General features: G+C 33.1%; 4 protein-coding genes, 1 long non-coding RNA gene and 1 other non-coding gene across 9 annotated transcripts; 4 read left to right on the plus strand and 2 right to left on the minus strand.

The window, feature by feature from the left end:
• Positions 1 to 5: 5 nt before the first annotated feature.
• Positions 6 to 3,033, plus strand: LOC108227576 (protein RER1B). Of its 3 annotated transcripts, none has more exons than XM_017402797.2 (4): positions 6 to 161; positions 656 to 1,024; positions 2,516 to 2,696; positions 2,804 to 3,033. In XM_017402797.2, exons 2-4 carry the CDS (start codon positions 675 to 677, stop codon positions 2,858 to 2,860), a joined length of 588 nt encoding a protein of 195 aa, XP_017258286.1. In that variant the 5' UTR covers positions 6 to 161; positions 656 to 674; the 3' UTR covers positions 2,861 to 3,033. The 3 variants fall into 3 exon arrangements, with proteins under 3 accessions (XP_017258286.1, XP_017258288.1, XP_017258287.1); XM_017402799.2 differs by having other exon boundaries at positions 28 to 161; positions 645 to 1,024; XM_017402798.2 differs by having other exon boundaries at positions 52 to 161; positions 622 to 1,024.
• A 1,188-nt stretch (positions 3,034 to 4,221) lies between these two features.
• On the minus strand, positions 4,222 to 7,540 carry LOC108227575 (probable pinoresinol-lariciresinol reductase 3). The gene is made up of 5 exons (XM_017402796.2): positions 7,255 to 7,540; positions 7,050 to 7,184; positions 6,677 to 6,914; positions 6,287 to 6,490; positions 4,222 to 4,650 (listed from the first exon to the last, which is right to left on the minus strand). Exons 1-5 carry the CDS (start codon positions 7,456 to 7,458, stop codon positions 4,484 to 4,486), a joined length of 948 nt encoding a protein of 315 aa, XP_017258285.1. The 5' UTR covers positions 7,459 to 7,540; the 3' UTR covers positions 4,222 to 4,483.
• Positions 7,541 to 8,215: 675 nt separating this feature from the next.
• LOC108226789 (putative pectinesterase 11) lies at positions 8,216 to 10,800 on the minus strand. Its single transcript, XM_017401784.2, has 5 exons — positions 9,808 to 10,800; positions 9,562 to 9,721; positions 9,294 to 9,482; positions 8,820 to 9,055; positions 8,216 to 8,565 (listed from the first exon to the last, which is right to left on the minus strand). The coding sequence occupies exons 1-5, from the start codon at positions 9,969 to 9,971 to the stop codon at positions 8,361 to 8,363; spliced, it is 954 nt and encodes a 317-aa protein (XP_017257273.1). The 5' UTR covers positions 9,972 to 10,800; the 3' UTR covers positions 8,216 to 8,360.
• Positions 10,801 to 11,580: 780 nt separating this feature from the next.
• LOC108226717 (uncharacterized) lies at positions 11,581 to 12,512 on the plus strand. Of its 2 annotated transcripts, none has more exons than XR_001807701.2 (2): positions 11,581 to 11,893; positions 12,208 to 12,512. It is a non-coding gene; the product is annotated as an uncharacterized LOC108226717 (long non-coding RNA). The 2 variants fall into 2 exon arrangements; XR_001807700.2 differs by having other exon boundaries at positions 11,581 to 11,799.
• On the plus strand, positions 11,851 to 11,929 carry LOC135147460 (small nucleolar RNA U30). The gene has a single exon (XR_010285034.1). It is a non-coding gene; the product is annotated as a small nucleolar RNA U30 (small nucleolar RNA).
• A 4,757-nt stretch (positions 12,513 to 17,269) lies between the features above and the next one.
• On the plus strand, positions 17,270 to 20,182 carry LOC108225371 (uncharacterized protein C167.05). The gene is made up of 4 exons (XM_017400217.2): positions 17,270 to 17,614; positions 17,832 to 17,911; positions 19,523 to 19,641; positions 19,713 to 20,182. Exons 1-4 carry the CDS (start codon positions 17,386 to 17,388, stop codon positions 19,801 to 19,803), a joined length of 519 nt encoding a protein of 172 aa, XP_017255706.1. The 5' UTR covers positions 17,270 to 17,385; the 3' UTR covers positions 19,804 to 20,182.
• The last annotated feature ends 675 nt before the right edge of the window (positions 20,183 to 20,857 follow it).

Below are 20,857 nucleotides of genomic sequence, written 5' to 3' on the forward strand. Positions count from 1 at the left end.
TAAAATGTTTAAATATGATAATACAAGTATTTTGGATATAATCAAGGATATTCCCAGCAAAAACTTAAAATAAAATTTGATAAAGCAGATCTTTCTCTTCCTAAATTTACTCTTCAGACCCTCTGATTTTCAATCTCTCAACTGCTCCACAATCTCCGGAGGTAGGTTCTGTGTCTATATATAGTTTATGACGCCTATATACTCTCTTCATCTTTACTTCTTCAATTTAGTGATGTTAACATGAACTTTTTTTTGATACAAACAAGAAACTGTATTTAGGGTTCACCCATTTCAGATCTGCTTCTTGTTGAATGTTTGTTGTCTGTTTTTTCTTGTTTCTTTTGCTTTGCTTGTGTATTTATGTGATGGGTTGGTGAAATTTAAACAAAATATAGAGAAATAAGAAGTTTAAGTAAAAGAGTTCTGTATATGCATTGACTCGTCTCCTTGATTTCTTGTCAAGAAGTTTCTATTGTTATTTTATGAGTTGAAGATATTAATGTTATATAAAAAATGTGATGCCCACCTTATACCTAATTGAATTTTCGTAACAAGCTGGGATTTTGGTGTGATAATGTGTGTGGGGTTGTTTTTTCTGTATGCAAATGGGAATCTGTATAGTGGAGCTGATTGAGGTTATTTAGAGATCTATCAGGGTTGTGAGGCTTTTTTACATGGAGGGTGTTGGAAGTGAAGGCGGCTCAGCTGCCGCACCTCTTAATCAATGGAGACATGATGTTTGGAAACGCTTTCAGTTTTATTTGGACAAGACGACTCCACATGCGGTTTATAGATGGGTTGGAACTGCAGTTTTAGCATCTCTCTATGCACTGCGATGTTATTACGTTCAAGGGTTCTACATAGTCAGCTATGGTTTGGGGATTTATCTATTGAATTTGTTGATTGGATTTTTGTCCCCTCTTGTTGATCCTGAACTAGAACCTGTAAATGGGTCTTTGCTGCCAACAAAAGATTCTGATGAGTTCAAGCCTTTCATTCGCCGTCTCCCGGAGTTTAAGTTCTGGTATTCATTCATACTTTTCCTCCTTTTTATATTGATATATAACAGCGCTAAAAATACAATGAAATTTGTTGACTGGACTACGGATGTTGTCTTTCTTTGATCCCTACATTTTTGCTGTTACCATTTTCTCTCTTTTGGGTCTCTGTTTCTGTTTGAAAAAGTTAATTATAATTATTATTATCTACATTGTTTTGAAATTTGATAAAATGAGAGTTTGTTCAAAGAGCTAAATATCTGCTTGCGCATGAATCTCTTTCACCGTAGACTGCACATGATGCTACTATTTGTGGATATCACACTAACTTAGAGCATCTCCAAGGGTTGAAAACTGTTAACTAAAAATCTATGTGTCATCTAGGTGGCCCTTTTTAGATAATATGTAAAAATAATTGCACTCCAACCATAACCCTTTAGCAAAAACAATATAGATAACTTGGTACCATTCAATATATTTGTTGAACCAAAAAAGCTTTTAGGTATAATTTTAGCTTAACATAATTATACACAAAACTCTTGGAGTGTATATCTTTACTGTTAGCAAAAAAATTGTATGATTCATTTAGATACACATTATAGCTAATGAATTTAGATATAATCCTTAGCGATGCTCTTATAATAAGTAAAATTGCTAATGGGTTAGGAAGTCTTGCAAGTTTTGTTGGCATTATCCTCAACAGGGTTACAAATTTGCGTTCGACCCTTTTATTTTTCCAAATGGTGACCGTACCAAAGAAATACATGTGATCATATTTCTAGGGACTCAAATAAACTATATTGGGTTCCGAAATGTCTCATTTAGCCATTTTGTGTAAAAAAAAATTCTTTAATTATGCAGGTGAGTACATTTCTGAAATTGCATGTTATTAAAAGTAGATTTGATGCTTAAAAGTGGTTCTGGTTGCAAAATTTTAAAATTTCATTGCTAGTTACCATATGATAAGAAAGTGATTAATCAGTGCTGCGGTTCTAATTGGCTTTGTCAAATTTTGTCTATGAGAGCAATGCCAATAATTTTGCTAAAATATATGGAGTTATTGCTATATTAGCAGCAAAAAATTATTTTTGGTGCTAAACTAACACTATATCTCCATTGGTTGGTTCTATATCTTTTTTTAAATTTAACTTATTTCCAAGTACCCCACTATTATAAATACAAACTTAATTTTTTTCAACCTCACTTTACACCAATTACCCCAGTATTTTCACTTTCTGGTAAGGTGGCAATTGTAACTCCATCTATCTTTTGTTCTATTTTAACACAAGATAAAGAACACCATTAGAGCGGTGATTTTTAGTGTTTGTTCTGTAATATTGAGATAGAACAAGATAGAGCACACTATTGGAGTTGCTCTAATGGATTAGATATTTGCGTTATTGTGATAGATACTTTTCTTTGTATTGTGTCATAAACACTTGGCTTTCCGCAACATACTGCAGCCAACAATCGACTTCTTGTCAATGCATTGTGTTAACTCTCTATTCTTATTTCAGGTATGCCATAACAAAAGCATTTTGTGTAGCGTTTGTCATGACCTTCTTTTCGATGTTTGATGTACCCGTGTTTTGGCCTATACTCCTACTTTACTGGCTAGTTCTATTTCTCCTTACAATGAAGCGTCAAATTATGCACATGATGAAGTACAAATATGTTCCTTTCAACATTGGAAAGCAGGTGAGCTATAGAATTTCTGAACATGATTTTCTTTTTTGGGGAGGGGAATATTAAGAGTAATAGCTCTGTTCCTTTGAATTCTTACTGTGTTTGTTGACTTTTATCAGAAGTACAAGGGAAAGAAGCCTTCAGGAAGCACGGGCAACATGTCCAGAAGAGACTGAAACTGCTGCAATTCATGTCAGCCAAGCGGAGAATGAAGAATGAAGCAGCCTGTTAGAGCCAATTATAATGATGTACTACTGTATTTAGATTTTATTAAATTTGGACCAGAATTTGGACAAGAATTTGTTGAAACAAGTTCATTTAACGAGTAGCTCTACCTGTCATTCTAGTAGCTCTACTTGTCATTCTATTTTGCGTAGAATAATATTCTTTTTTGGGATGACCGAAGTTAAATATTTTAACAAGGATGGTTTTATACGCTCTAATTTTAGCGGCACTGAGAGCTCTTTCTTTTCTTATACTATGTTCATGCCTTCATGGTTCTATTTAAATGCCATGTACACAGTGATATACTTTGAAAAAAGGTGGTGTGAGTTGCTGGTTAAAAGCAGCAAAGCAGATGGTCTGCATCTCCTGAACTTTTGCTCTCGCAGACCGCAGACATGTTCAACAAATGTACTCCTATATTCTAATAATCCAGAAAAAAGGATCCAATATTCATAATTTTCAGATCTCATATTATGAGAAGCATCTCCAATGATATTGACTGTAATAACAAAAAATAATAGTTGGCTAGAATTTGCTAAAGTGTCGTATAACAGTTGGCAATATTTTGAAACTAGTACTTTATTATTATTTTAAAATACTTTTAAATTCAAATTTGCTGAATATTTATCAATACAATTCCAACACATCAATACTCTGCAAAAGGTCATTTGGAACATTGAAAACTCAATATCACAATAGATATTTAACTAAGATACAAATTAGGACCCATTGCAATCAGATATAGAACAGGGACTTGTGATTGGGGCATCCGAGAAAAAGGACGTCTAAAACACAATTAAGAGAATATAAATACAAGCCTCATCCTACTCCTTCAGTACATGAGCAGCAGGAAAAAATCTTCACACCAAGAAATAGAGACTTTTTCTTTGAGACGATCAATCAAACAGTTGAGTTGCCTCGTATATCAATTCCATATAAATGAAATCACCGCAAAAAATATAATTATAGAAAAAACCATACCTTCGCTTGCAGCAGCAAATGGCGGGACTGAAGAGAAAAGCGGCAAATTGAGAGCGGGAGAGGGAAGAGAAGAGCAGGAGATGATGTGGCTGCTCCTACAGATCTTTATGTCTTCAACAAATATAGCCATCCAAATGGTTTTGGCTATATATTTACCTGCCAGCTTTTATGGGTTGGAGAGGTGCAAAAGTAAGATATTGGCTATAAAAGTGTACTGTCGGGTTGCCAGCTGGAATATATAGACAAGGGCTTCTCCCGGTTGGAGTTGCTCTTATATTGTACTTTGGCAGGTAGCTTTTATTGCCCAATATTAGGGGTGAACAATCAAGTGTTTATTGTACCAATAATAATAATATAAAAGATAAGAGAAATGTTGGAGCATATACATTAACCCCACAAATTAAAACACGCACTTGTCTTTTGGTACCTATTTTATTTTGGGACCTCTATCATTGCTCTGATAACAATATAAAAGATAATGGATCCCAAGATGGGTTGGTCATCCAGATTTTATTGTACATGTGCCTCTCGCCCGGCTACCAGTGTTGTATACCAACAAAAACTAATACATGGAAAAGTTGTGAGCATAAATCTTACAACAGGGTGTCCAGGTACTCGCTTATTGTGGTGTATCTCAGTTGTGGATACAAGTGTGTCCCTTCCACCCCGCCAGATGAATCAATATCAAAATATATCTGGTCTCCTTTAACAAATGTCGAGTATATAAAAACCATTGTCATATTTTCCGGATATGGAGTCTCTGCAACACATGAAATTATCTCTCTTATGTATATATATATCTATATCAGGACCAGAGAAACAGGGAAGAAATTTTCCGTATTAACAATCTGATGCAACAAATGAGATTCAAATAAAAAAACTGAAGACTCAAGGGAAAGATTGGTTAAATAATAATAGATCAATAATGACCAATTTCTCTTAGAGATAAGCTACAAAAAATCATATTAGCCGGATAAGGAGTCTCTGCAACACATGGAAGGAGTCTATTATAAATATATCATGACTAACTGAAACAGGAAGACATATTTAGTATGAACAAAAGCTGATAAAACAAATGAAATATTAATACAAAACTGATGACTTGAAGGAAAAATAATTTAACAATTGAACACTACTAAAAAATCTCATGAAAATAAAAGACATAAAATAGGATAATATACTAGAATATTTGTTCAAATTATACATAATGATTAATGAAGAAACAAAACTGATGATATATGTAGATTAATTTAGCACAGACAAACTTAAAGTAGGCTTTTGATCCACACATCAATTGAAGCACAAATAACAGGCACACACTAGATACTGTCATCATTTAAAGGAAAGTCCTAGTAAATACTTCTAACAGCAAGATACACAGAAGACAGTCAGAACACAGAATTTAAGTATCTTATTATGAATAGTAAACGAAATAAATTATTTAGTTTAATATATTAGATGCTATTTCTATTAATCATAATAGAACCCCTGGCCTGTTTATTAAAATTAAATAGCAACCCTAATAATGTTAGTCTCGTACATAACTTGAAATAGATCTACGGAGGGACTACATCAAGACTATTACAGAAAGACATAAGACTGTAACAATGTGTCATTCTGATAAAATACTATTTAACCTTGAGGCTTATAGGTACACATTTTCTAATTCCCAAAAGTAATAATATGATTTACTATCCATTCGTAACAAGACCTTAGAGCATCTCCAAGAGTTTCCTAGTTGGCTCTTAAAAATATTATAAATATATAGCTCTTAGCAAGTTCGTACATTTTTGAAAATGTTAGCTCCAACAATACTCTTTATACTCATTCTCTATTTTATGCTATATTCATAGTATATAAACAAAAAGAGAGGGGAAAGTGGTGGATGAATAGGAGGGAATGAACTTTTCTATTAACAAAAATAAGTTATTAGCAATGGGGAGGCTCCTAAAAGAGAGTAGAGAGTAGAGAGTAGAGAGTAGAGAGTAGAGAGTAGAGGCTCTTAAGTTTATAAAGAGCCTCTAAGAGTCTCTTGAAGATCTATTTGAACCAATGCTCTTTATTTTTTTACTTAAGAGCTCTAAGAGTCTCTTGGGGATGCTCAACCAGCATGTAGGCTGGAACTACTGGAGTTGAACTAAGAGTCAAAGCACTTTAAAAGGCTATGCCTGTATAAATTCCACTTAAGAATCATCTTAAATCCCTGAACAAATTTTCTCTTCCAAAGTCGATGTTGGTCCTGAGTAAAGATCTCGACCTTTTACAAGGTAAAAATTTCATATCCAGAAATATGTAGTAATGAATAATAGTATGTAGCAACTCCTCGCACAAATTATTACTTAATAACTAGAAAAAATTCATGCGCACAACATTAAAAATATAATAAAAAGGCACACCTTTTATTTTCTTTAGGAGTTCTTCTTCAGGAATGTAAATTTTCTCAAGTGTCTTCTGGAGTTTACTTTCCCAAAGTTGGACTAGTTCATTTAGGGAGTACATATTTCCTGGGGGTCTCAAATAGAGAACTTTGTTCAATGTACGTGGATCATCCATGGCACTGATGGTAAAACTGGCAACATCCGCTTCCTTCATAAAGACACCTGTGAACAGTAGAATGGACCAGCAGAAACACAGTGTAACTCTCACATAACAAACTCTGCGAAATCTGGCATCCTTGCAGACGATAGAAAATAAACCACACAAAAACATATGAAATGAAAAGGAAAGAAAAGAACTAGTATATTTCAAACATAACAACACGCAAAGTATAATACTGATCGACAAACCTTTGACATCACCACTTCCAAATACAGTGTATTTGTCCCTGGGAGGAGCCTTTAAATCAGGTTGAACTAAAGACGGAAGTAGATAGCTCATGAAGAAGTTGCAAGATATGACCGTGTAGGGAATACTTGAAGCTTCTACAAGTTGTCGAATTTCAGCTTTGCTAGAATAGAAGTTGTGATCCAAGTCTGATACTTGAGTTTTGTACGGATCCAACCCAAATTCCGATGGAATGAACCTCTGCACCAACCCACGCATATTTAAATAGTCTAAAATCACGAGACACTATGAATAGCATTGCCAATTATTTCATTAAATTAATAACATACACCTAATTGTCGATTGAATGAATTTGTTTAAAAAGAGAATAACAACCTTAACCGAACCGGAATTGCTGATGACTTGAAGAAGAAGCTTCTGGTGAAGGGCTTGTTTGGATGGAACAGCACAAATAACAACATCCACTAGCTTAACGGCTTCAACAAGACTGTCTTGATCCTGTAGTGAACCCTAAGAAACACAAAAGGAAAGGATTAAGCAAATTGAAAAAGGAGGCAAAAAAAGAGGTGAAGAGAGCAACCTCAAGTAGAGTAGCGCCGGCATTGGAGAGATAGTGAAGCTTGTTGGATTTAGAAGAATGAGAAGAGGATGATAAATTTCTAACGAGGGCAAAAGTGGGATGAGAAGATTGGAGACTTGCTTTGGCTAGCTCAAACCCTAGATTCCCTGTTGCTCCGATTATTAGTACTCGGCTCTTCTTCTCTTCCCCTTCTGCTTTCTCCATCCAATCCACCTTCTTCGATTCCTCTGCTTCAAAATTTTCGCTCTATTTTATTTTCCCCTGCACAACACCTCTCTTTTACCTTACTGTTATTATCTTATTGTTCGCTTTGTTTTAAGTGATTTAAGTATTAGTAACTTTTAATTGTTATATTTTTATATACTTTAAGATAATATAAAAATATAATTTTTGAAATTTATATTTATTTATGTTTTTTAAATTAATATTTAATATATTATTATTGAAAATTGAATCTCACGCAATTTTAAGTATACGGATGTACTATTATTATTATACTCCCGAACTCTTTACATTGAAGACGGAAAGTTCGGTGTTTATTTTAACATATTTATAAAATATATTTTCATAAGTTATTTTCAAATTTCTCTCTTATAGATAAAAGTTTAATAATTAATTCAAAGAAAGAAAGAAAATACTAAAAATAAATTATGAAATAGTATCTTACACTTAAACGGTGTAAAAGTGAAAAAAACCAAAAGAAAGTATGTAAAATTTTCACCGCTCAAATACATGGAATATGTAGGGGCAGTTTGGTTGAATTTAAGATAAGTGCTTCTTGCTTAAAACAAAATAAGTGGAGTAGAAGTTAGAAACAACTTATAAGTGATTAAAGTGTTTGAGAAATAAGTAGAAGCCGTGAAAAAAAAGTTAGCATTCCTAACTTGACTTTTTACACAAACGGTACGAATAAGTGCTTCTAACTTATAAACCGAGAAATCCGATTTAAAAGTGGCTGCCAAACACCCACTTAGTTTCATGAACTTGCAAGGAAATGTTTGATAACAATAATACAATATATTGAAATATCAAGAAATAATGAAATGAGATGCCATAAACTGATGGCCACAGCACAATCAGGAGTGTACATAATTTAGTTATTTTCATCAGCTATCAGCTTCCACTGTAGTAGCTGGAGCAGGCCTTTTTCTGAAATGGATAGGAGAGATTCTGAGCCAAGCACCACCTCCAATCAAGCCTTTACTAAGAAAAGGTGCAGCTTCTTCTTTTGACAGGCTGTGAGACCATGTAACCCTCTTTGATCTATCTGCTCCGGGTCCATAGCACTTGTATTCCCCGAAGAATGCAGTCCTGTCAGATCAACAAATTAGAGAGCCAGGTTTGGAGTAAATTTAACAATGTCCTGGTTAGCTTAAAATATAATATAAAAAATTATGTCCGAGTGATTTAGGCCTCTGCATCAAGGTAAAGAGGTCGTTTCTGGGGGTTTCAACCCATAATTTGTCATGCATATAGGACTATCGCGACAAGCATTGCATTATACACAAATTATAAAGGACATATGGGAAAATTATTTATTTGGGCAAAATTGAGTACAAGTTTACCTCTGGTTGCTTGGATCACCCCAGTCATTCCATCCCTCTGGCTGTATTACACTTGACAGATAAGTTAAAGCAAAAACAACTCTAGAATAAGCACCCCAGGGCCTTCCAAGTAGAGTTGCTCCAATCCCGGTAATCTTACAACCTAAAAATGTGTATCCCGTGTTCTCCGTTGGTGAAGCCCTATGTTGGGCAGTTACCCATCCGGTCCGTTCTGCTAGTGAATGCATATGACACCTCTAAAAACATACATCATGCTTAGACATGTTAGCTTATCAGATTGATATCATAAAATTGTAACTGGTGACATATAAGGCCATACATCGCTCCATAGTCCTTCCTCAACAGGGAGTCGGAATCACAATATATGAGTGAAGGATACTATGATCCTTGAGTTCTCAATTTCTTATTTTATGTGTGAAATTATAATGAGCCCTCCAGGTCTTAAAAGGTGAAAATTTTAGATGGAACACTTACTTCAAACAGGGATGCAGCATTTCCACATATAAAATCAACACTTCCTTCAATGTAACAGTTCTTGTAATAATGTCTCCCAGCATCATCCAGCAGTGTGTCCTGATGAGACAGTATCCTGCAACTATAGATTGCAGCTCTATCTCCTGATACCCTTAGTGCAACAGCTTTACCATTTCCCTCGTATGCATTCTGCATTACAGCGATTCTATTTTAAAGTTGTGTTTTTTTTATATATCATGTCAATCTTCGATCATAGGAAATAAAATACCTGAATTGTGAGATATCTTCCCACAAAGTCAGAGGCTAATACAGAGAGTGTTGGAGTATCATAAATCTCTCCAGCTTCGCTCCGGGTTATAATGGTGGTTGATGCCTCTGTGCCACTCAAAGTTATGTAAGGTTTATCCGCTGGAACAACAATTTTTTCTCTGTCAAAACACCAATATCAAACAATATTAATCACATTTTTAACCATAGAACATATTTTGCCTAATGCTGGTATTATAAATAAAACCTGTATGTTCCAGGCTTAACCCAAATGTAATAAAGGTCTGAGTTGTTAGATGGAACAGCATCAATTGCATCCTGTATCTTTCTGAAATCTCCATGTCCTGATTGATCAACCCTTATAAGAATAGCAGTTGACAAATCCTTAGGCTCTGTGCTTGAGGCAGCCATCACAGAATTGAGTCTCTCGTATGAATGAAATAACACAAGCACCGAACTTTAAGAAGGCATTCCCCCATGTGCAATTTCCACAAATTGCTTGTCCCGATAGGGGTGCCGAAGACAAACTCAAGTTATCACCAAACTAAGTAAAGTTGATCTTCAGATATATTTGTGTTATTGTTAGAAATTCAAACTCTCCCAGAGTCACAATAGAGTACAAGGTCAAATAAAACAGCCTGTAACACAAGGTTTGAAGAGATAGAGGTACGAGAGCTTAACACAGAAGTAAAATATGTGCTGCAATATTAATACGCTGTAATTATGTGAAGCAAAGAATCTGGTGTGTGGAAAATAAAGAGGACGATGCTTCATGCACAAAATCGGGTATAAAATCATACACAAAAATGAGTATGTGTTAAGTTTTTATTAGAATTGGGCCCTTGTATATGCATTACCGGCACCAATTAAAACATCTCATCTCAATTATCATGATTTTGTGCAAAAATTTGTATCCAATTTTGTGGATGTAAACACTACTCAAATAGAAAATCAAAGTACCATTGATGAGTGGCGGGCAGGACTCATAGATTCAGGTTGTGTTCACTTCATGGAATGGAAAGAGTGGAGAATGGAATGAAATTTGTATTATTAATTGTGAGTGATTAGTGAAATTGTTTATAATTTTCATTCTTTCAATCGTTCCATTCTAACTATTTTAACTAAAAATCTAACCCACATGTTATGAAAGGAATGTTGATTCCATTTGTTCATCATATTTTCTTATCATATTTTTCATGAAAAATTTTAACTCACTTATATTTAATCATTATTACCACATACTTCCTCTGATCTCCATAAAACTTGTTCATATAGTATCATTTCGTTCTTCCTCATTCCATTCCATGAAGTGAACACAACCTCAATATATTAGTCGTTGAGGAGGAGCGTGGACATTTTAGTTAAATTTATATGTATAAGTATTATTATCAATTGTGTCAACAAATTATAATATTTAATTAGCATGCGGTAGGTTTGTGGATTATGCAATTTGACCAATTTTTGAAAAAATCTCGGAATTTAATTCGGGTTCGGGTCGTCACATGGTATTAGAGTCAATTCCGGAAAGTTTGATTAGTCACCTTCATAGATACTCCCTCCGTCTCAATTTATAAGTCCATTTTGAAATAAACACACATTAAGAAAAAAGTTGGTTAGATGGAATCTTATCTCATGTATCATTAATTAGTGCATTGATAAGTGAGAATATTGTTGAGTTTCAAAAAAAATCACAATAAATATAGGGATTTAGTGCATTGAGAAATGAGAATAATGTTGAGTTTCAAAAAAATCACAGTTAATATGTAGATAAATTTGTATTGAAAGAAGAGAGGGACAAGTATTTTGGGACAAATTTTTTTTCCAAACTGGACCAATTGAGACGGAGGGAGTAAAAAATTTCACAATATTTTTCTCAAATAATTAAAAAAAAAATTCTTTGCCCTCACTAATTTTTAAATCTCAGGTTCAATTTACTCTCTGTACCCCTCGGACTTGTCAAATAAAATTGTAGGAAAATAAAACCACATGAGTGCAAAAAGAAACAAGGGTAGTTGTGTAATCACACACTGCATCCATCAATTCTGAAACTCTATAAATTCATAGCAAACCGGGCTAAACCCTAATCACCGCTGTTTCTCAGGCCTCCATTTTCTATAAAACACACACTCACTTGTTTACTCTCTGTATAGAATTGTATTTGTGGAATGCTTTCCTAGAGGGAGATTCATTGTGTTTGATATACATACGTTCAGATACTACTCTTACATTATTTATTCGTGTATGTAAATCTGTAATCACACGGATTTTTGTTGTTATTGATATATGTGGGCGCGATGATGAGGAATGAATAATCTCGTTAATCTGATTGATTTGTGAGGATAATCTCTAATCCATTTCAGTTTCTGAGCGCCCCTTTCTATTTCAACAATTGTTTTGCCTAAACCAATTTTCAATTGTTATTTGTGGTTGATTTATACTTTGTAAATTGTAATTAACCTTCTTGTTTTTTAATTGATGTAATTATTTTTTTTATTGCTCCCTATATTATGATTAGTCATTTGTTTTGATTTGAATAAGTCATGGCAGATGTTCTTAAGATAATTAATTGATTATCGATAACAAATTATCCATTATTTTGCTTCTTTTCTTTATAAAAAGATTGCTGATAATTTGTTATTATTGTCAGGATTTGCCAGAAGCCGAACCCATAAACAAATGAAGTAAATGGTTTTAGGATTCGAGAAAAACATTGCTCCTCCTGGATAAGAAGTACAGAAATTGAAATTGAAACCTTTTCGAACCTTTCCTGCATAACGGCCGCAAGGGAATTTTGATGCCAGGCCGTAACTGCATCGTTCTCTGAGTTGCCTCTTTCAAGATGTTCCTCGTTTTTAATTTCACACGTTGTTGTGACAAAAAAAAATAAAAAAATTCACACCTTGTAAACATACTTGATCCAAGTCCTTTTAATATTAAAATATTATTATTATCTATTACTTTCCCCGTCCCAGCCATTTGTATACAAATGGTTGGGACACGTAGACCAAGGAATTGAGTAAGAAATGAATAAAGTTAGATAAAAAATGAATACAAATGGTTGGGACGGTTGGGACACGTAGACCAAGAAATTGGGTAAGAAATGAATAAAGTTAGATAAAAAAAGAATATAGTGGTGGGTGTAACAGTGTTTATACAATTTATTAGGAAACTGTATACAATTTATTGGTACAAAAAGAGTAATTTGTTGATATCAATAAATATAAATTAATAATTAAGAAACATAGAATTTTTAAATTCAAACAATAAAAATATCAAATAAAATAATATAACGATAGATGATTTGATGATAAATACAACTTTAAATACACTAATGAGGAAGAATATACTAATTCTTTGAATTACTTATAGAGTATTTTAATATTTCTAATTTATTTTTATGTATTATTTTATCTTTTTAGCATTATTTTGTAACAGTTTTTTTTTTTTGACAAGTTACTAATATATTACAATTAATGATGATATTAGTTAATCTCTTTTTGAAATATTTAAAATCAAAATATATGAATATAATAATTATGATTGAATTTGGATTTATGTTTAGATTAAATAGGATTAGATCCGTCCTAAATTTGATGAGATTTATGGTTGGAATTTGCGTTATCCTAAATTAAATGATTTGAGAGTTATTCATAAGCAAGGAATATTTGGTTTTATAAATTTTTTTTTATAATAAAAATTTGAATATTAAATTTTTATTTACAAAAAAGTTTTAAAAAATAACGCAGGCAACTCATTTTAAGTTGAGTATATTTGAATATGAATCTTCTTCAAGTTCTCAATCTCAGTCTAAGCAGTCAACTAAAACTCCTAAAACTGGTAAGAAAAGGACGAATCTAAAATCAAGAAGCAATATATGGCTTTTGAAATGCCAAATAGAATTTCAGAATCATTCAGAAGTTAAGCTAATATCCAAGGATTACAGGAGTTAAGCTGATAACTATTTGAGGCATTACAGAGATCATATGATATCTAACAGAGAGGCAGCCAATCACATAATGCAAAATCAGACGTGCATATACATAAATGGAACTAAAATAACTATCAGCCATCACAAATAACCATCAAACTCCTTAAGAAAATAAGACCAAAATGACTAAAATGCTACCTGAAGCTAGTTAATTTCAGAATTCAATCATCGAGGTCCAACTTCTGAAATAAGCTTCCAGCTTTTAGCTCATCTGTAATTTACAAGTATTCATAAAATTATACCAGTAGAGTAGTAATCCAGTATCAACTAAACAGAAAAGAAAATAGAATCTAAATACATAATTACCATTCTCCAGTTTTTCATATTGTAGATATTCTTCCGATTCCTCCCTAAGATCAATAAAATTTTTGGAAGTCCTTAGCCAATCTTGACTGCAAACCAGAGATTCAACTGTTTTTGGTGAAAGTGAGCTCCGATATGCATCAATAGTTCGTCCACCAGTGCTAAAGGCAGCCTCTGAAGCAACAGACGAAACAGGCATACCAAGAACATGTTTAACTAAATCCGAAAGTATTGGCAATCTCGTTGAATTTGACTTCCACCATAGTAATATATCAAATCCTTCACTTTTTCTTTCCCTTTCATCACCCAAGTAAACATCAAGTTCTGATTTTCCGATTCCCCCGGTTTCTCGAGCTTCCATGTATTTCTCATAATCATCATCCCATGTATCGTGAGGCTGGTTTGTCTTTTCACTAGAGGAGCAACTTACTTCTGTCCTAAAGTGATGAGCTGATTATTGATAGTCCTGAAGATGCTGTCAAGTTCTTTAAGAATTTCAAGACTAAAGATGGAAAAGTGGTTTCCATGTATGTAAAGCTGTTTGAAAAGAAAGCCACCATTACTGAAGAAGATCCTAACTTAATTGAAGAGAAATTCCTGAAACTTCATGTTGAAAGAATAAAGGAGTAAGAAACAACATCAGCTAGTGAATCTCTTGAAAGAGGGACGGCTAGAGGAAGAGGAAGGATTCGTGCCTTCATGCCTAACAAACATACTTTGAAGATATTATATTTTTCTCTTGTTAGATTTACGTGAAGTAACCCTAGCCTCCTCTCTCCCTTCTTTTTCCAACCGTCGTCGGAGATTTCATCGATTTTCACCGATAAAAAGCTCCGAATCAGTTTATTTTTCTTAATTTGTTCTCGTTTTCTCAATAATACTCCTTACCGGATCTGTTTCAAGATTTTAGATCTACTCGATTTTCAAGATTTTAATTTGATAATAAATCAATTGTGATGAGTCATGACGGGTTAAGCGATTGCGATTCAATCTTAGCCATAGCAGTGATTACATAGATTTATATTCGATAAGGTAAGGATCGTGTGAATTGACCCCACGACAATGGTATGAGTTCGAATTTTTTTTTAGTGGTTTTAAATATATTTGTCTTATATGTCCTTTGTAATTGGTTATATATTTGGTTTTTGATTTTATGATTCGTTTTATAACTAGATTTATAAGACTTGTTGTTTCCTTGATTTTTATTATTGTACCCTTTCGAAGGAGTGCCATAGTTGATGGCTTTTTGATCGTGTATTGCGATTTTGTTTGTCGTTTATTAACGGTTGTGTCATTTTTGATGACTTTGTTTCGGTGTCTGGCATAATCTTTCGTGCTTGATTCTTTCTTTCCTTCTTTTTTTTCTCCTTCTTTAGTTTTCTCCTTTCCGTGGAGTTTTGTCTTTCATCCGGGTTTTCTTTTCAGTCATTAAAGTTTTATTGGCTAAATATTCGGGGTCATCTCTGCATGACCTTTGGTTAGTTGGTAGACTTTTTTGAATGAAAGTTTTCCTTTCTTCTTAGTTGCGCGGACTTTGCTTTTCTTTCGAGTGTTTTTTTCAGACATCAAAATTTTTATCTAATTTTGTGGGGCTTTTCCACATGTCATTTGGTTAGATGAAAGTTTTTCATGTATGAAAAAGCTCTCTGATTCTTTCGGTATGGTGTTTCGATACAATTCAATGACGTGAAAGTCTTATGACAAAAATAAAATAAAATTACGTGAAGTATGTCTTATCTTAAGCCCAACTTTAATGAAAAGTGATAAAATTTAATATATTTAATTTTAAATTTTTATTAAATTTAACAGAATATTTAGTAATATGTAAATTAATCATTTTTAATATGATATCGACATACAGGAATAATTTCCTGTCTTTTTTGATTATTTTTGTTTACTAAATATAATTATTTGTTCACATTTTTACTAATTTTCATCAACTAATTGATTTTAAATTGATTTGTCGTATTTTTATTCAATCAAACAATTTTCAAATTTATCAATTGATATCAACAAAAAATAAAGCCACATTCGATATATACATCTATTTACATTCAGTATGATAAGAATCGTATAAACTGACCCCACGATAATGGTATGAATTCAAAATCTTTTGTATTAATGCTTTAAAATATTATATTCAATATGTGTAATATTTATCCTTTGTTCTTGGTTATATATTACGTCCTTGTGATTCGTTTGTTTCCAGATACAAGACTTTTTATATTGCAAATGTGTTAATATTTTTATGTATCATTCCTTTAACGGTTTTTCTAATGTGTGGCCATGAGCACATGCTAAGCGCGAAATTTTATAAATTTGGAAGATTTTGATTGGCTTTTGTATCTTAATAATGGTGGACCCCCTGCAAATGCAACAAACACATTAATCAAAATCTACCAAACATATAAAATTCCGCACTTAGCATGTGCTCATGGGTACACACTAGACAAACCCTTCATTTAAATTATTATATTCTTTTCTATGCAGTGCCATAGTTGATTGCTTTTTGATCGTATATGTCGATTTTGTTTTGTCACTAATTAATGATCGTGTCGTTTTAGATGACTTTGTTTCGGTGCAAAACATAAGCCTTTGTTCTTGTCTCCTTCTTTCCTTCCTCCGATTTCTCTCCCTATTTATTCTTTTTTTTTTTTCTGAATCTTGTGTCTTTTAGATGAGTTTTCTTTCAGGGGTCATCTCTACATGGTCCTTAGTCGATAGACTTTTTTTGTTTGATTTACGGATTTTGTTTTTTGCGAGTGTTTTTTTTCAAAATTTTTTAATATAAATTTTCATGGGACATCTCAGCCAGCCCTTTAGTTAGATGAAATTTTTTTTATATATGAAAGAAACTCTTTCTTTCGGTATTATATTTTATTGGCATGCAAGTCAAAAAATGAAAAAAAAAAGAGATGAAGGATCGTAACTACGTCTGTCGAATTAAGTCCTAAGATGAATGAATTTTGAAATAATGCAAAACAAACATATTATGAAGGTAATTTTTTTTTATTTTGTTAGATTTACTTGAAGTATGTCTTATTCGAAACGCAATTTTTAAATGAAACTGATATAATATAATATATATAAATTTTAAATCTTAATTATATTTGAGAAAAAATATAAAAATACTTAAAACAATCATTTCGAACATGAAATCAACATACAAGAATAATATTCCTATCTTTTTTTGTTTTTTTTTGTTTTCAAGAAATTATTATTTTTTCACGTTCTCACTAATTTTCATCAACTAAGTGATTTTAAATCGATTGGTCGATTTTTTATTCGGTCAAACAGAAATAAATTTTCAAAAATTAGACAACTAATATAAAATAAAATAATATACTTTATAAATAAAAAAGTTTTTTTAAAAAATATTTATCTTTAAATGATGGAAAGTTGCGTGGATGAAAATTTTGAGTAGCTTTTCTTACCCCATTTGTCATTTGATCAACGCTAGATGACGCGAAAGCCGCTAGTACAATGAAAATCCACTCCACCTTCCATTCCATTTTGTAACTCAAAATTTGTCAAATGACAATGGAGACATTAGAAGAAGACGTTGAATATAATTGGTCAGATGTTGATTTATCGCCACTAGAACGCAAACCTGAACTTCATAAAGAGACCCGAGAACGACGTCGTGGGCGTGACATAGTTATAGCCGTTGATCATGGTCCTGAAAGCAAATATGCCTTTGATTGGGCCATTGTTCATCTTTGTCGTTTGGCTGATACTCTTCACCTTGTTCATGCTGTTTCGAGTATGTTTTTTGTAATCACTTTGTTTTGATTTGCATGTAAAATTGTCTATTATGTGGATTTATGTTTTGTTTTGTTTGTTTTTTTTTGACAAATATGGCTTACAGCCTTATTAATCGGTGAGCCAGGGTCGAACCCGGACCTGGAACGACAGAGGATAAGCTCTTAACCACTGAGCTATCCAACCGTGCTCAAGTTTTGTTTTTTTAATCTTATCAGATTTGAAGAATGAAGTTTTGTATTCAGCTGCAGAGGCGCGTATTGAGAAGCTGGCTGTGGAAGCTATAAATGTTGCTATGGTTAGCCTTTTATGCAATATTTGTTGCGCAAAACTAAAATTTGGGGGAAAATGGGTTTGTTTGTTTGCCTGTTTAATTTAATTGTTTGTTTGTCTATTTGTTATGGTTTGTTGGATATTTATCAAATCGTACAATTTAGGAAAGTGTCGAGTAATATATGATGATTTAAAGGCTACTTCTAACACCTTAAGGTTAGAAGATGGGGAGTGACAAAGATTAGAAGATATAATGATAAATAACTGGTCAAGTGCATGTACTTCAATGAAGCCAGAAAAAGAGATAGAGAGATATAGATTACGCAGTTGTTACGAAAAATTTAAGTCAAAGATGAAGACTTAGAAGTTTTGACAGCAAATACATGCCCTCGTATAAGGTAGGCCATTTAAGTGTCAAAAAAGGTGTAGAAGTTTTGGCTGAAGTTCACACGGTCTTACTTCTATATAATATTAGCATATTTGTATGTCATAGAATACACATCGAAGTGAGTTTGTAATAGGCCAGAAAGAGAGTTGTAGCTCCTGGAGTGAGAATTCAAACACACAATGTGCTTCATTGTACACACACTATATTTCTTTATAAATCTGTTGGTGTAAAAACCAGTCACATTTCTAACAAGTGACATCAGAGCTATGTCCTTTTAGAGAAAAAAAGGTGAAACATATGATAGTGCAACCGTAGAAAATTGAGTTTTTTAGTTAAAATTATGAAAAAGATAATAGTTTTAGTTAAAAAAGATAATTAATTATATAAGTAGGGCTTATAATTCGGCCCAAGTATGCACGGAATAAATTTTTAATGTTTCGGCTTTTAACGGCAGAAGTGAGTATGTGAAAAAGAGTGCTGTATAGCTCCGGGAGTGAGAATACACACAGGTGGTGTCTTTGTAGCTTATCATATATAAATAAAAGTGTGTTGGGTTTGTTTCATCATAGCATTCATATATACATAGACTATGTTTCATTATACATTTGTTGGGTGTAATTAAAAACCAGCAACGCCTCCAACAAAGATGTTAGATGTTGTTAGATGAGTTGGTTACTTAACATGATCGTGGAAAACAAACACACCAAGAGTTTAATATTTCTGGTATATTCTTGGCAAAAACGAACGAAAAAAATCCGGTTAAAATCTATTAGAGCATTGCTCTGAACATGCAGGGAACTATGTTGAAGTATAAAAGAGGTCGTGTTGAATTTGGCAGAGGGGCTAAGAGGGGCATTATATTGAGATGCATACATCTAAAGTTTGAGAATAGGTAAAATGGTTAGCTATAATCATTAGTTATACTGATAATGTAAATTTTTTGCTAAGAGTGAAGATATGTACTCCAACAGGGTTAGCTATAATTATGATTAAAAGATACAATATTTAACAAATATAACTCATTCAAATATGATTATCTATATTTTTTTGTTAATAAATAAATGGTTGGAGTGCTCCAGATTTTACATATCCTAGTCAAGCAGATGACACATAGATGCCACATAAATAATATAGCTAACAGTTTTATACACTTGGAGATGCTGTTAGGCCTTGTAAACTTCTACTATCATTAATTATTGCTCATTGAAGATGTGAAGAGTGAAATTTGCATAATTTGTCGATGATTAGGTAGAGACAAAGGCTCGTATTGTTGAAGGAGATGCAGGTAAAGCAATTTGCAAAGAAGTCGATAGGTTAAAGCCTGCAGCTTTGGTGATGGGTACCAGGGGAAGAACCTATCTTCAGAGGTATGCAACTCATTTTTATCTCCATCTTTACTCAGGTATCTTTGTTGCTAAAGCGTTTGGTGTGTCTTCAGTGTGTTTCAGGGAAGTGTTAGTGAGTACTGCCACCACAACTGTAAGGCTACAGCTATTATTATCGTCCCCGGACAATGTATTTATGACTGACTAATTCAAGACACGAGCTAAGGTAGTGCTTTGTGAGAGATATTTGATCCACTTGATGGGGCTAAAGAAGCTGATGAAAATAGTGGTGATCTCACTAAATTATGAGGTGAAATGGATATTTTTCTCAAGACTCTCTGTTTCTCTGGAATATGTTTGTATGTAATAGCTGTCACTGCTTTGTGTAAGCTTACCAGGTTGCATTGTAGAAAATAGAGCTGTTGTGTCTTTTACATTGTTTTGATCATCATAGTCTTGTATTTTCTGTTAATTATGATTTCTATTTTACCTGGTGAGGTAATAATGTGATTTTATTGTTGAAGGTAGATGTTTTTATTTTGTAAAAATATAGTTATTTATTTGATCCACGTTTTTCTTTAAATTTGTCATGGTCTCTATTTGTGTTGTTTTACTGCTAATCTGCTATGCTCTTCATATCTAACTTATGCCTGTACTAGTGTGACAATAAATTTCCTGAAAGTGGTCAAATGCAGAAATTTATATGCACCCTCCCTTGTGCCTCCACTTTGTCTTGAACCATCGACCTCTTGTTATTGAGAGAACATAGAGTCCATAGACATTAAGAGCGAAACTTATAGGATAAGAAATTATTTATGGCAAGCGTGATGTGCATTGGAGATGGCAAAACCATATCTCACAAGACGACCAGGCAAAGAAAATCATGAATTCTACCCATGAGAGCTCAGATGAATCCTTGTCCGAAATCCCCGTTGTATATAGCTTGAAATCTGAAAATGAAGACATGCTAGGGCTCTTGCCCAGTAAACAGAAAGATGCAAAGGCAGGGAAAGAAGCATTTTATGATCCAGTCGATTGACACAATACACATCTAAAAGGTTTACTTTTTCTTCGGAAACGACTCAGAACAGAGGGCCAGATGATGTATATGACTGCACTGACTTTGAGTATACTATATTTGTGTCATGTGTTCTGTTATATTCACTTGTCCAGAGTTCTAGACGGTTGCAAAAATGATTTTTAACGACATAAGCATGACGACAGTCACATGATTACTAATCTAAACTCTGATTGTTCA

Source organism: Daucus carota, chromosome 6 (genome assembly GCF_001625215.2).
Source record: "Daucus carota subsp. sativus chromosome 6, DH1 v3.0, whole genome shotgun sequence".
In the NCBI taxonomy this organism is placed as follows: Eukaryota; Viridiplantae; Streptophyta; class Magnoliopsida; order Apiales; family Apiaceae; genus Daucus; species Daucus carota.